Raw genomic sequence first — 16,523 nt, 5'->3', positions numbered from 1 at the left:
TTTCCGACGATAAAAGCGTCCGAGAAAAAATCAATGTGAGACAACCCGAGTGGAAAATCGAGGCAAATTCTTTTGCACCTGCAACATGAAGCTGAACAGGCTGAATTGTAAAACTGCAAGGCTTTTTTTTAAAGGTTGATCCAGCGTAAGGATGTATGAGCAATGGCCACGGACGAGCTGACATGATGCTGACCTCTTGTCACCCGTTAATTTGCTCTCGGCTCGTCTTATCATTGAGAGCGGGAACAGGCGCGATGGAGTGACGACGTGTACGCCTTTGTGAATCCAACATGGCCTTTATCATCGCGGGATGAAAAACAGACCAGAGAAGTAGAAGATTAGCTCAAAGACTCGCTATTATCAGATTGGTGAGAAGAGGCACAGAAAGTGAATTAAAGGCCTAGATAAAGGTTGCTCTTGTATGCGTGGCATACTTTTCATGTGTATTTAGCTCCGCAGTGTAAAGCTCAGATAGCTGAGTTGAGAATTAAAATTGTGAATTTGGCTGAGAGTCGCTTGTCTCTCATGTGCATGTGTCTTCATATTCTGTGCATTTTTGAAGGGTTTCCTCAAAATAATGCAGTAGGATTTCATAAACCTGCAGTGGAACGACAAAGGTCAAACACCTCCGTTTGAATGTCAAAGCTTAATCTTATTATAAAACACAACGGTACCTATACTTGCGAACGTCTCTTCATATGACATTTTCAAGTTACGAAACGCCTCAACAGGAATATATTGCCACTTGTTACGAAAGAAATTTCAAGATACAAAAGTTAAAACTACAGTCTGAGCTGCTACTCGCAGCTCCCGAGTTTCCTGAATGCATCATATTTAGAGCTGCTCTGCCATTGGCTATTACCGAGCATCATCCTGGAATCCCATTGGCTAAGAGGGACCTCTACTGAATGTGTCCATGCGTGTAGATAGGTAGATATGTGTCTATGCAGCGTCCTTGTCATTCGTTTTACGTAATGTGAATCACCCAGAAAAAGTGTTCACCAGTCGGGCGATCGTTCGCGATGGACATTTTTAAAGGATTGTCGAAAGTTCAGTTCAGGATCAGTTCTTTACCAAACGCCAGGCAAAAACCACTTCTGAGAGAGAACATGAACTAAAGAGGGCAAAAAAACGACGAGGATGCAGTTAAAAGTTAAATGAGCATTATTATTATTTTTTCTTTGTTTTTTACATTATGCACAATTCTCATTGATTGTGCATTGATCTAATTGTGACATGTATTTGTTACATATTTCGATGCGTTCTTATGGTTTAGGAAACATTTTTGTCTGAATTTGGGGGTGGGAACAAATTCGGGCATTTGCATGGAAAATGTGTCTCTACTTACAAAATGTTCTAGTTAAAATTTTTCTTCCAGAACCAATTAATTTCATAAGTAGAGGTACCACTGTAATGGGAATATAATTAATGAAATAATTCCAGTTCAAATTGTTACCTTCTTCATAGTATCAACAGGTTGAATTACGTGCATTTTCCCATTCTTAACTGCTATAAAAATACGTGTATTCGTCGAGCAATACTAGATTGAGCTTGTGTTTGGTGGCAAAGGCGAGCAGTAGTGCTGACAGCTATCGGACAACTGAAAAAAATGTATTTCATCGATGAGTCGTTGAACGTTGAAAACTCTCAAGTCGTTTCACGCCAAATACAAACCGTAACGTGACGCGCAATTCTTCATGGCCTAAGCATGCCTGGAATTGTCAGTCAGACTTTGAATTGTAGACAACTCTCCATTGATACATGTTGCTATTATCGATGCAGCCCTTTTTTTCTTCTCATAAATATTGTTAAAATACATATTTGCAGGGGAGGCCACTTTCCCTCTGCTTTAATTCAGTTCCATTTGATTCAACAGTCGAGTTGACTCGTCTGTGATTACAAGAAGCCATTTGCCTGCGCTGATTATTTGAGTGCAGTACTTCTGCTTTGCCTCATCTGAAGCATCGTTGAATCATTGTTGATGTTTGACAGTATCATATTGTCAGTATCTCCACAATAAAAAAAAAGCGACTCACTTCCATTGCTACTGAACTGCCTTCACTAGTTTTATGATGATAAGCAGATCATTTAAGCATTTTATCATTTCGGCTGGCATTCAAAGGAGAAAAATCAAAAGACTTCAAACACAAAACTGTTCTATGGCGCGGACAGCATTTGCTCAAAAGTCGACCGCGTTGTGATGCAGCTGCCAATGCGGGGTTCTTGTCCTTGAAGGTCAAAGGTCAAATCGTTGATCCATCCTGCCTTTGTTTCCAGAGGTCTTCCGGTTGTGTGAGGGGACCAATGTCCATCTCATGTCTCATTTCCTGTCTCGAAAACGCTGTCAAGGAAACAATGTTGTGGAGCAGCTGTTCAACAGAGAGATCTGCAATCAGTTGATTGAAACAGCTTTTCGGCATGAACGACTGAGCTCCGTTCCACTGAGAGGCGTTTACAATGTAATTTTTAAAATTCTCTTGCAAGTCTATTCAGTGATTTTTTTTTTTGAGACAGCTCTTGCAGTCACTCACTCAGATCTGATACCATACAAAATATTCAGGTGTAGCCGAATGTTGCGACACGAAGCACGATTCATGCCATCACTTCAACTTGCAATGGATTTATTGTTTCATAAAACAATCGCAGACGTTAAACAAACATTTGAGTTTTTCTGTCCTAACCACAACGTAGTTCAGCCAACTTCCAGCCTCACCAGTCTCACCCCGAGCTCCCCCGCAACCGCCCCCGCCATTCCCCACCAAACAGTTAGCAGATGGCTCCAGTACTCTCTCTGGAATGACCTCCCACTGAACATTCGGCAAGCCTTCTCGCTGCCCATCTTCAAATCCATCCTCAAAACTCACTTGTATTCTTTGGCATTCGACTCAGCATGACTTAGATTTGTTCTTGGTTTTACTGTTTGGTGCTTTCTACCGCCTTTATTACCGATTTGTCTTACTGTTTATTGTGCATGTTAAATTGCTCCATGTACAGCACTTTGTATGCAGCGATGGCTGTTTGAAAGTGCTCTAGAAATACTGTTGACTTGACTTGACTTGACTCCATCTCTAAACAGAAAAACAGCACACTGCAGGTGTGTTGCACAGCAGGCAGTTTAACTTTCAATGTTTGATGTTTGCCCAAATTCAATGCGGCCTCCTTTGAATAAGCCGTTTACGTTTCGCGTAAACTCAAACGTTAATTCATGAATTAGCAAGTTTGATTGTTTTTGTTTTTTCTTATTTTCCCAGAGAAGCTGTGGGTAGTTAGAGTTAATCTGCGTTTATATTGAATCAACGTTTGGCCTCACTACGTTATTTAAATAAACAACGGCTAACAAATTCTTTGTCTTCTTCACTTTAACTGCTGACATTCATTCTCGTCATTATTGTAAACCACACTTTAGGGACAACCAGCGAGCATTCGTCACTTTGTAGAAACCGCAACAAAGATCTGGGAATCATTCTACACAGTGGCTGAGGATTTTTAACACACTTTTCATGTGGGTGACCTATTTTTCCAAGCTTGTGCTGCAGCTGGTCGTTCAGATTTCCCTTTTTTTTTTTTATTGTTGCAGCCTGATTTCTGGTGTCTTCCCCTTCACTCACCCACACCACTGTCACATTTTCCTTTTCGCCTTGCTTGCTGTGATTTGCCTTTTAGAGGGCAATAGGGCACTTGTGGGAATAGGAGGCATTCCCGGGAAGCTATGAAGATGCGTGCCTGTGCTCTCTCATCCAGGAGTTGGGCACGCTTTGAAAACCCTGCAAAGCTGTGAAGGGAAATGGACCCCCCCCCCCCCCTGCATTAAAGGGAGGGCTGGGACGCTGGTTAACCGCAGGGTCGAAGCAGGCTGCTCCGATTTGAAAATCACAGGCAGAGAGGGGAAGGCTCCTTTGCACAACATCACTGCTGCGCTTCCAAATCACAAGCTTCCTCGGGGCCTGCGTTTATCCACAAGGAGGGCTTGGCTGACCAAAATGACACCCTCAGCAGCGTGGAAACGTCGCCTGTGTCACCGCTGCCGTGCCACTCGCCAATCAGCAACTCGTCCTGTTGGCTGAGAAAATGCAGAGGTGCATGAACATCGTTAAAGACGCCATTAGATGAGTTGCTTTAGCGAATGCTATTAAGTGTCCTTTTAAGTCATATTCCACAAATGCGACGCTAATGCCAGTAAACTCGTTGTGGTGCATCGAGTGTATCATTGTGGAATGATTCGACTTGTCCTTTCAAACTCACCTAAACTTCTTAAAAGATACTTTTCAGTCTTCCATAGCAACGGTTCTCACTCGCTTACACATTTCTCGAATTACTTTCCAAGCGTGCTTGCTTGAAGCTTCTTATTTAACAGTTAAAACTGTAAAACTGAAACACAAAATGTTCAACCAAACCATATAATTTCTAAAATCCATTGAAAGTCTGCTAGCTTAATGCTAACATGTTAATAGCATTGAGCATAGCTGTTATGGTCAATGTAAAGCTTCAAACCACAACTTTAAAAGACAGAACTTACAAAAAAAGCAGACAACAATACTGTCAGGTCTGCTCTGTGGGTATAACGATTCGCATGGGGATCTTCTCTGCCTTTTCGTCGTGAACTTAATGACGCCGCATCAATTCCAGCAGACATTAGTTATTTCCGGCATGTTGTGGCTCAAAAAGTTACTACAATGAATGTGCTCAACTCAAAATTCAGAGTGACCTGAATACTGCAAAGATCCACCCAAAGCTCTTAATTTATTGGACCGCAAACCATGAACCGCAATAGAACACGGCTTCATCGTTTTAACACACATTTTTGTGATCTCCCGCTTTGTAGTGGCACATCACAGCGAGTGTTAGAATGTGTGTTCCTTGGAGATTTTCTTTTCACACGAAATGTTATGGCATGTTGACAGAAACTACAAACGCGCGTCCTGATTTTTAATCCTTTACTCTGGTTGCAGGAAAAACCCAGGGGGATGCAAAAAGCATAGGCTTGCAGCAAAATCTCAGAAGCCTCATTTGGTTCAGCAGCAAGCTGACGTGGGTTTATGTGATAGTAAAGCACTGATATTTAATCCAATAAAATACTGGAGTTTTGGGATCTCTCCTCGCGGTCATCTTGGTTCGAGGCGGTGCTTTTGTTCTGCAAAATGGACCTTTCTCTCTTTCTGGGGTGGGATCGGTGATTGCGGCTGATGACAGCTCTACAAAGCGGAGTCGGGTTTCTCTGGTGGGTTCCCACTGGCATAAGTAGCTGCAGCCTGCTTGCCAGCATCAGGTTGCTCTTGAGGATAAATTTTATTCCACTAGCCGTGGAGCACATGCAATTCTCATTACACCCTCCTCACACATGTTAAATGAGTAGACTTTCTTTTATGTTCAATTATGCATGGGAAGATATTTTATAGCCTGTATTATTGCTTAAAATGAGAGGTTTTGTCCAACTTATACAGTATATTATATGCAAACAGTGTACCGTACTTATCACACGCTTTACATTTGTAATTTGAAAGGACTATTTCATGTGTTTATTGTGTTTAGAAGATGCGATAAACTGAATTATTAGTAGCTGGGCTCTTGGGGGTCATATCCAGCCATCCATTTTCTATGCCATTTATCATCATCAGGGTTGCGGGAGAGGGAGTCTCGGGTCGTAGCTCATCGCACAGAGCAAACAGCCATCCGCACTCATATTCAGACCAATGGACAATTTAGTGTCTTCGATGAACGTAACGTGCATGTTTTGGGAACGTGGGAGGGAGTGCATTCAACTCCACGTAGGAAAGCCGAAGAGGAGATTTGAACCCCCTTAACTGTGGGGCAGTGTTTGCTATATATTGTGTAACAGCTGCTGCTTCTTTCTTTGTCTTGGTACTCCTTACTGAAAGTTATTTTCCTTTGGGGCCTAGAAGAGTAGAGGCAACTCTTTTAAAGGGGAAGTCAAACCCAAGGTTTTCTTGACAATAATATGTTTTAATCGCCTCCACTAGTCTAAAGATGGCATTGTGATGAATATTACGATTGTTGAATATGAGTTAAGCAGCAAAATCCACTCATTTTTAGCCATCACATGGGGGCGGCCATTTTGCCACGTTTTGTCGACTGAAAATGACCTCATAGTTACTCAGAGCTCAGGTGATGATGAACCACGGCTCACCGGTTTTCTGAAGCTGAGACATGATTAGTCATTTCCTGAGCACTGAGCAACTGCGATGTCATTTTCAATTGACGGCAAGTGGCAAAATGGCCGCCTCCTGACACGGAGAAGAACGGGTTGGTTTTACTGCTTAATTCATATTCTACAAACGCGGTATTAATCAGAATGACGTGTTTAGACTATTGGTGCTACAGAAAGCACATTATTGTTCAGAAAATTTTCTAAAGAGATTTGCTGTAGACGTCTCATTGAACAACATCCTGAAACTCATGAATGAGCATCGAGGAGAGACTTCCAGAGAAGTGAACTGGAATGAAGGAACTGAAAATTAGCTTCAGGATGCAAGATGACTCTTGTGCTTTTTGTTTTTCTTGGACAGAAATCCGTAACCAGTTGGTGGAGCAGTTCAAATGCTTGGAGCAACAATCGGAATCCCGCATCCAGTTGCTGCAGGACCTGCAGGAGTTTTTCCGTCGCAAGGCAGAAATCGAACTGGAATATTCCCGCAGTTTAGACAAACTCTCCGAGAGGTTTTCCTCCAAAATCCGCAGCTCCCGGGAACACCAGCAGTTCAAGTACGTCCCCCGTCACTTTTCCACCTCTGTCCTTGGTGGGCCTGTCCTCCTCTGAACCGCAGCACTTATGGCTCTGCCTCGTTTGATTACAGTGCAGAAAACATAATCTTAAATCATGTTCATGTTCCAAACTGGAATATCTGTTATAATAACCAACATCTTTAAAAGGTTAGCTCGCCGGGGCGTAGTAAGCAGGACACGGCTCATTAAAGAAGCTACGGGCGAACAACAAATTTGCTGGGCTCACTATGCTTTAGTTCAGCACTTGACATTGCACAGAAAGGCATTTCACTCGTGGTTGTATCAAACCACATTCTCCATCTAAATATGCAACAGATGCTCCACATTAGAAGTTGTGAATTGATTTTCCAGAAGTACTAAAGAGAGTCCCAATCAACTGATCATGTTATTTATTCAAGATAATGGCTTACTGCCTGCACAGAAAGCACACTAATGATGATGATGTTGTGTCATATGTCTTGGTAATGAAAAATTCTGAGAGACTAGCATTCGAACTACTGCTGTTGGGAACTAAGAATAATTTTATCGTAGTCTGTGATTCCCTTTATTGTGGCAGGATGTAGAGGCATCTGGTAAGACTTTGCTGGTGGTCCCAAGACTTGTGGTTGTCAGCGTATCTAAGTAAATCAAGTTTTGCTGGACCACTTTTATCGTACATACAGTATGTCATCGCCCTCTTTAAAATAACAGCCAATGTCACATTTTGACCACAAAAAAAAGACAAGAATGATTAAAGCCATTATTGTATGAAGGTCACAATAGAGTTCATATGCACAGATGCCCTTTGGGATACAGCCACACATTTTTAATATTCCATTATTCCATTTTTTATTTTATTTTATTTTTTTAAATAGGGTCACAATTGAGCGAGAGACCATTCCACTTGACTTTGGCTGAGAGATGGGCTACGCCCTGGATTGCCAATGGGAATGTGAACACTCAGTCACATTCACACCTATGAGCAATTTAGAGTCATCCGTTAACTGAGCGTGCATCTTTTTTTATTTTTTTACCTGAAGAATACCGCAAGCACAAGTAGCGCTTGCCAACAGGAGTGCCCAAACTGAGATTCTCACCCACCCAGAACCTCTTGAATGTTAGGCAAAAAGTGGCAACCACGATTCAAACTTGCCGCACAACCAATTTCATGTGGCAAGCAGTCGATTAAAAATTGGTGCAAATGTGAATGTAAATGCGGTTTGAGAATCCTTTTTTTTGTTTCTTTTCATCTTTTCAACATTTGTGGCATTGAGAGCCATATGACAGGAACTATACATATGTTATTGTACTGTAAGTGATTTATGCTCCAGTAGTGACATTCTAGTTTGAGGCAATGTAATGAGCATTTGCCCTCGCTGGCAAGTCATAACTCTTCGAATACCTTCAATCAGATTGCTCTCATGTAATATCTTATCAGGGGCCTATTTGCATGGTGTCAGGGGATTACTATGTCATTATATGAGAGGCTGTGTGATTTATTTACCAGTAATGTAGTCCTCATTCCATTTATTTTATTGCCATTTAAGATGTGCAGACGGAGCTCTCCGCATGCCCTTTGCATTTCTTTTACCGTGTCTGTGTTAAAAAAAAAGGAATATAACTGCATTGAACAGCAATGTCGCTGCAAAGGAATCTTGTGAAAAATGAGACTTGTGGGTGTGTTGGTCTTGAAAATCCTGATGAAAAGTCTTCTCGCAGGGAGCCCTAGCAACACATTGACACACGACTCACGCAGGGCATGAAATTAAGCTCTGCCGCTCCCAGAATCAAACACCTCAGGGCACGTCGGCGCGCTTCTCTCTGAAATCTGGAGCAGTAACCCAGCAGAGATCTGGCAACCCGAACCGGCGCCAACCCGTCATTTCACTCCGACCCTTGATCATGGTGGTAGGAAATAAGTCAGCACTGCAACCTGAACGCTGCCATCTTGACTCGTTTTAAGTGTGAACACCTCCAACGGTGTCAGCGTGACATTTCCTGAGAAAATAATTATTTTTAGTCCGTGTTGCATCTGTCAGGCTTTGTGTAAGGAGACTGCTGCGTGACAAAGAAAACTAATAAATATAGCTCTGTGGAGGCACAGAAGTGAGTCCATATTAACCCTTTCAGGGACAGCGGTTACTGCAGTGGTCAGCTTACTATGTTATCAGGTTACAGAGTGCATGAAATAGTTAACTCATTCAGTACCAGCCAATTCTGGACCAAGTCTGAAAAGACGTTTAAAAACGTCTTTGGGAGTGAATGAGTTAATTTTCTACATACTCCTTCACCACTAACCTATTGGCAAGGAAACTAACAGGAAGATCAAAGTGTGTTTGATTCTGTACATACAGTATATAGTGGAGTGAGGCGAGACTCAGAATTGTGTTAGTTCATGTAAGATGCGAGGAGTCATTCACTGCCACTGACAGATCCTGAAGTTCAAAAAGAACCATTTTCATTGGGCTGGCATTGAATGAAATAAGGGAGATCTGGCTGACTACAAAATGAAATGTAAAAGCAGAAACAGTCCAATAATGTGGACGCGTGTTGACAAAATAGCAAATTATTGTATGGCTTCTGTTACATGAAAAATAACACGCTGCATGGAAACTACATCCACTTTGCCTTCTTGGTTTCCATTCAATTTTCTGTCGGCCAGGATAGCATTCAAAAGCTAAAGTTTTCCCCTCGAGAAGTGTGAATTCAAACTGTGCATGACCGACCTGCTTTAAAGGACAAGGGGAAGACTGTTCGATTCCTCCTGAATATGATTTTGTTGCATTCTTGGCGGTCTTTCTTTGTGAAGTTGGCGTCGAATTTGTGTGCATTGAAGCAGGGCAACTGTTTGACTGGATAATTGAATCCAGATGTTGCAGCAGGTTACATTCCGGCATCTTAAGAATCTCCTCTCGGTTGACACAACTCCGCTGGCGCAACCTGACTGGCTTAACCTTTCCGCTGTGCAATGGGATCGTAGCCAAAGAACAATGTGGCAGTGGACATGACACAGGAAGAAAGAGATCAATCCACACAAACAACCTCTTGTGGGATAAAACAGTACTTGTGTAAGAGTTGAAATAAATGTTCATGTACGACTGGTGATGCCTGCATGGCACTCAATTGGCATCACCAATCGACACTGGCTTACTGTCATCCAATTGTTACGTTTGAGTAATCATACAGGTTGGAAATGTGCGTTGAGCATTTACATAAATAGACCCAAACCGCCCGTTCAACCACACTAAAGCCCTGCAAATGTTTTGCGAGAAATGCTCCCACTACAGGGGTTATTTCCGTGTGTCTATCTTAAACGTTATGGTCGGCTTTCTCATTAGAGGGAATATAGGAGAAGCTTGGACATATTTCTTGAGTTTCCTTCAAAATACAGGACATGTTTCAAACAACAGCTGGGAAAATGTTGCTGCTTCCCCATCCTTCAAATCTACTTGTGCTTGAGTTTTCTTTTCTTTTTTACGTTTTAACGCGTCCATGAGCTGCACTTTGAAGCCGGATACGGTTACAACTGTGAGGGGCTGAACACGCAATAGGCACACACACAGCATAAATCGAATGAAAGTCGGCTAGTGAACACGTTACTATTCAACAGGCCAGGGGTATAGATGTTAAGACACCGAAGATCTGTTTTAAATTTTGAAAAATGATTTCATATCAGCTTGAAGCCATCCCCAAACATCCCAATCAATATCATAACAACTAGAAATTGCAATTCACGCAGATCATTGCATGTGAACGCCGTCGCTAAACCGAACAAAAATAATTTACAGCGTGAAGGATAACGTTGAAGCCATCTGACTGACTGCAAAACAATTGCTTTGATCTTCCATGGATGCCACGAGCTGATCATTGCCACATTTGTGGCCGCTGCGTCCACGATCATGCCTTTCATCTATTTCGATATAACTGGGATTTGGGCTCACTCCAATCAGCCCATCAAAGATGTGTGATGCTATTAAATGTTTTATTAAGCGGAAGAAGAAAAGTAGACTATTTTTGTCAGATTGCCTCATGTGTAACCGGCCCCACGGCGCACACGCACACACATTCAGCATGTTAAGCGGATAATGGATGGATATGCTGCCACCGCAGTTGCTGCTAATAGGAATTAAACGCTGGAATCATTAAGACTGAGCACAGAAAGTCACAATAAAAGATAACAACTTGGTGTGTGCACTCCTGGCACCAGGCGGAAGGGCAATCACAAATGCTGTTAATAAGATGACATGCCCCAAATGTATTTTGTGTAATTAGGTTGATGGTGAACCACGTAAACACCAAATAGGCCCGTGAAGAAAAAAATTGTTGACATAAAGCCACCAAACAGAATGCAGTGGTACCTCTACTTACGAACGTCTATTCATATAAAATTGTTAAGTTTTGAAACGCCTCAACAGGTAAATATTGCCTCTTGTTGTGACAGAAATGTCAAGATACAAAAGGTAAAACAGTATGGGCTGCTACTCGCAGCTCCGAGTTTCCTGAACGCAACATACTTATAGCTACTCTGTCATTGGCTATTACCGAGCATCAACCTGGCATCCCATTGGCTAAGAGGGGCCTCTACCGAATGTGTCTGTGTGTAGATGGATATGTGTGTCGATGTAGCGTCCTCGTCATTCACCGAGGAGGTGTTCCGATTGTTTTACATAAATATGAATCACACACAAAAATGTTCACAATGCACAACTCTCATTTATTGTGCAATGATCTAATTGTTACAAGTATTGTTACATATTTTGATGCATATTTTTTTGCTTTAGGAAAAACTTTTGTCTGGATTTTGGGGGAGTTTGGAACGAATTAGGGCATTTACATGGAAAACGTGTCTCTACTTACAAAATGTTCTTATTCAGAAATTTCTTCCAGAACCAATTCATTTCGTAAGTAGAGGTACCACTGTACTAGAGCTATTAGTTACTCTTATATCATGAAAGTTAATTCTTGTTTATTCTTTGCTGCCATATATTTGGGGGTTTCACAGGTCGCCTGGAGTGTATATACTGCAGGACAGAAGTATTTGGACACCTAAAATTTTCAACCTATGACCACTACGTGGCCTTTTGGTGTTCAGATCCTGATCCTGAAAGCCTGGTTCACAGGCAGCAGTCAATAGGTTGCCCTTATCCCAATGCATAGTGCAGCTGGTGGAAATCAGCATGTCATACATCAATAGATTAGTCGCGTCACCATATGTAGCTTTTGCAGTTCAATGCCGAAGCTGCCGCTCCTGCTTGTATGCAGCGTCGCATTAGCAAACATTGGCAATCTTCATCCACAAGCAAAACTGCAGCATGAGCCGCAAAATGGTAAAAGGAAAATGAATATGCGACGCGCACCCATGTACCATTTTTGCCTTTTGAAACAGTTTGCCTCTTGCTGTCTGGGTTGTTTGGTCGATACGCGGCAGGCAGACAGTGTGTAGAGGATTAAGAGCCCTCGGCAAACAGTCTTGTTTGGTTTGATAGCTACACATTGGCTTCTGAGAATCCTGGCTGGGAGAACGTCACAGGATTTGGGTGATTAAGATGATGGCATTCAAGCATAAAGCGTGGTTGTTGTACCCCAATATGAACATTATGGTGGCGTCTTGCAGTGGGCTGATCATTGAATCGAATTTTTCTACCTTAAGCCACACTGCATTGTATTTGTTCTTTTTTCGGAGAGGAGAAATAAAAAAACACACACACACACACACACACAAGGGGTTCTCCATGATAAGGATATATGTATAAATACCCATGATGCAATGCCATTTCATAAAAATCCCACCCGCTACTCTGTAGAGAACATCAACCTCTTTACTGGGCCAATTGGAAGAAGAGTTGTAAAAAGAGGGTCTTTGATGTCAGATAGAAAAGAACTATTAAGAGGTTGAAATATTTCCAGAGATGTGGGTCACGCACAAGTCTAATTAGCGGCCGCCTGCTACTGTGAAATGAGGGCAGTTTGCAAGGAAAAAAAACCATCTTGTGTCCTCTTGTTGCTGTGACTCTGACATTGCCTGCTATTAATTTGAATAAAATTGCGCTTGTAGGTGGCAGTGGTGTGCAAGTACTTTGCTTTGTGTGTGTCCGCGTGTCTGTGTCTGAGGTAGATAAAAAAAAAAGAATCAGGAGGCTGACTGTGCTTTCGGACGTGATTAGGACAAATTGACCACTTTTAAGGATTAGCAGAATTTAGAGGCGCTTGGTTCCCAAACAGTACAGGAGATTTTTAGACGTTTAGGCAGTTTGGTAACTCAGGTGGGATCACTACAAAAAGACAGATGATTAAGATGTAGAAATAGGCCATCCCAGAAGAGGGAATCACAAAGTGCTCTACTTCAGATTCGATTTTGCTCGTAAATCCATACTTAGGAATTGGTTAATTGAAATTCATTTTGTATATTTAAAATATATTTGGAAAAAAAATCTCCTCTTTGCATGGCACAGGTTGTGATTCCTGTTTCAATACAAGATTATGCCAACGTATTGTATAATCTAAATGTTGATATACTTTGGAGTATTGGGTGACGCTACACACTTGCAGTCTCTACAGGAACTCTGGTTTTGGACCTAAGATGACGGAACTAAACAATTTATCAATACAATAAAGTGTTTTTATCGGTTTAACGTAGTGTTTGCTTGTTGATGATCCTTGTTAAGGAAGAAAGAACTCTACACGTGGCCATCCACACTCGGTGGCAGTGTGAATAAGAATGCTTGCCCATCTCTTTATGTAACCTGAGATTGACTGGAAAACCAATCCAGGTCCTCTACCTTTCACCCAAGGTCAGCTGGGACAGGCTCCAGCTAACCTGCAAGGATAATTGCTATCAAAAATGGATGGATACCTTTATCCAGAACCTCACTAACATCTGTTGGGTTCTTTCTTTTTAATGTTCCACCCTCCAGTTTGTGAACCTTGGTTTCATAGCTTTTAACTAATCCTACCTACGTAACAAGCTAGCTGGCTAACTCACTCCAATGAAAACAATAACTCTGGGGGCTCGAGCATGACACTCACGTTAATATTGTTGATACGGTTGTGTGAGTTACTCTCTGATTTCCAGCACTTGTAGCTGGATATCAGCCTCATAAAGCATTAGCGTCAATGATTAGCATTAGCGTCATCTCCGGGGGCTCCGCTTTGAAGTTGTTGCGACTGCGTAGTGTAAGCAACCCGCTACACAAATCCCCCACCATCAAAACACTGTGGTCCTGCTTTGCTCTCATTTCCTCCTCTGTTTCTTTTTTTTTTTCTGGTCCTGAGAGTGGATTGATTGATGAATGCGCAGACAGAATCAAGAACAGGGGGGCAACGGCTTTGGAAGCATACCATATGTGTCTATGTAGTTATCTAGCGGTGTATATGCAATGCTCTTTGGATTTGAAAGCACTCTTGCCGGCATGCGCTTAAAGTCATTATGCGGCAAAGTAGGCCCTTGCATCATTCTACATTTAACCAGTTGATGTCTACCTAGTGTTTAATGTAGAATGATTTGGATGGAGTGAAGATACTGTTGGCAATGAGAGAGGGATGGAATGAATGAATGAACGCCGAAAAAAAGGAAGGAGATTGAGTGCTTGTTGTTTTATTCAACTGAAGATTAAGTATTGTAAGTCGTGTTCTTTTAAAAATATCACTTCCTCTGCAAAGCATATTTTCCGTACTTCTTTTTTTTGTGACTGGTAAATGAAGTAAAGCGGGCATATTTTGGGAAATTCACTTTTAAGTAGTTGTTTACAAATCTGGGAAATTCACTTTACGGTAGTTGTTATCAAATCCCGGTGTTCTGGCGTGCTTGCCACCAAGTGTGAAATTACATGAGCTGTTTTGTCAACAAGCCTTTCACAAAGATTATGACAAACCCAGGCCGGCTAATTTACATAATAGCACCTCCAAACTGATTTTCTACACTAGTGATTTGGCAGTTTAGCTGGGCGAAATTGAGATGTTTTCGGTTCATGTAAGCACCAGTGGACTACACAGAAAGTCCACTGGTGCATTGCGTTTTATGTTTTATAATATTTTGATTTCCCAGTAATGCTTAAGATGATTGTTGCTGCTTATTTGTCATGGGAGACAAATGTTTAACCTTTCCTGCAACCTGCGTAATGATGAGCATGTCATAAAAATGTAAAACATTAAAAAAAAAAAGAAACAACAACAGCAAGCAAATATCCACATCCTAATGGCTTGTTTTCATGTTTTTTAGGAAAGACCAGCACCTGTTGTCCTCTGTGAACTGCTGGTACCTGGTGCTGAACCAGACCAGACGTGAGAGTCGTGACCACGCCACCCTCAGTGACATCTACACCAACAACGTCATTCTGCGCTTGGCCCAGATAAGCGAGGATGTCATCCGTCTTTTCAAGAAGGTCAGTTGATGCTGAATTCGTCTGCGGTCAAGCCTCAGGTTTCACTCTGAGAATAGCGTAGAATAGCGCTATTTAGGTTTTTTTTTTTTTTCTCGCAGTGGGGCAATTCCAGGTGCTTTGCGATTATGATGCCTTCATAATGCTCCTTTGGTACATGATCGGAACATATTTCACCTCTTGGCCTAGATTAGCCAGCATTTACAGACGGATCAGTGTTGGCTTTGCCGGGAACTAAATCCGCCGTGTTATTTCTGACGCAAAGATGACCTCCATGCAGTTACTTTATTTGGCTGCTTCGATTGACGTTGGTGTTCACTTGGGATGCAAATATTCCCATTACCGGTAATTGTTCGGATGAAAATTTCCTCTCTTGAAAGGATATCCCCCCACCCCCCCTATTGAGTTGTAGCTTATAGGTCATTAACAAACATCAAGGAAATGGAATATAAATGTCTTCACTAAGGGCTTTGCAATACAGACTGTTAGACTAAATGTGTGGTTTGGTGAGGTCTGAATTCTGGATGTGGGAGTTTTTGTAGAAGTGCAGTGTTAACGGAGAGGTTGACTTGTATTTATGCCAAAGGTTACCCCTTTGGCATGGGTGGGACGTGTCTATAACCTGGCAAGTCTCCACACTGCTTCAACTGAAACTAGTTACCCCAGAAAATGGGAAATCTTTTTCCTTCTGACCTTTATGGTCAAATAGAGCCAATCTGACAATGACAACTATTTGAGGTGTGGTATTTCGTCTACTCTACAAAGACTGGACAATGTGGATGCATTTCTGTCGTATAACAAATAAGGCGGATCGTTCCAAAACAATTCCCGTTCTTACAGCATGTTGCATCACATTTGTTCATTGCACTGCCTGAACCCTCGCTGCCCCCCCGGAGCCTGTGCAGTCTGCAGTACATGCTGCAGTCTGTCTCACTTCAGAGCCACTGATGCGCACTGATGCCATTCACCAGCCACCCAAGCCGTTGTGGGACTTTGAGGCATATATCGCATCTAGTTTGATGCTTCTTTGCGATGGGACTTAATGCAAAAACAAACAAACCGTTTGTACCCACCACCACCTTATTTTTGTAAACACGATAGAAATTCACTTATACCCCCATTTTTTTTGAGGGGGGCATGTTTTATGTATTACATACAAATGAACAATCGCACAAATTGAACAAATCCACTAGATTCTACTTCGCTAACGTCAATATTAGGTACTCTGAGAGCCAATAAAAGTGTATCAATGGACCGTTTTGGGGTTTACGGTGAACTGCATCACGCAGCATCTCCGCAGCTTTTTGTAGTGCAAGTCATTAGATTGTGCAAGTGTACGCTGCTAGGAAATTCGACTTCAGGTGGACAACACACTGAAATTCCAAAGATGAAATTATATTTTTACGGTAAATGTGTCTTTTTTTT

At 41.9% G+C, this 16,523-nt stretch overlaps 1 protein-coding gene across 2 annotated transcripts in view; it reads left to right on the top strand.

Annotated features, from left to right (window-relative positions):
• Window positions 1-16,523, top strand: part of srgap3 (SLIT-ROBO Rho GTPase activating protein 3) — a 47,539-nt gene that overhangs the window by 7,509 nt on the left and 23,507 nt on the right. For both annotated transcript variants that reach the window (XM_052074988.1, XM_052074989.1), the window contains exons 2-3: window positions 6,525-6,720; window positions 14,939-15,101. In XM_052074988.1, the coding sequence (XP_051930948.1) occupies window positions 6,525-6,720; window positions 14,939-15,101 (359 nt within the window). The remainder of the gene's footprint in view (window positions 1-6,524; window positions 6,721-14,938; window positions 15,102-16,523) is intronic.

The sequence above is a fragment of the Hippocampus zosterae genome, chromosome 9, assembly GCF_025434085.1.
Source record: "Hippocampus zosterae strain Florida chromosome 9, ASM2543408v3, whole genome shotgun sequence".
NCBI lineage: Eukaryota > Metazoa > Chordata > Actinopteri > Syngnathiformes > Syngnathidae > Hippocampus > Hippocampus zosterae.
The sequence above is the reverse complement of the archived record's forward strand: the minus strand, read 5'-3'. Positions and strand labels throughout refer to the sequence as shown.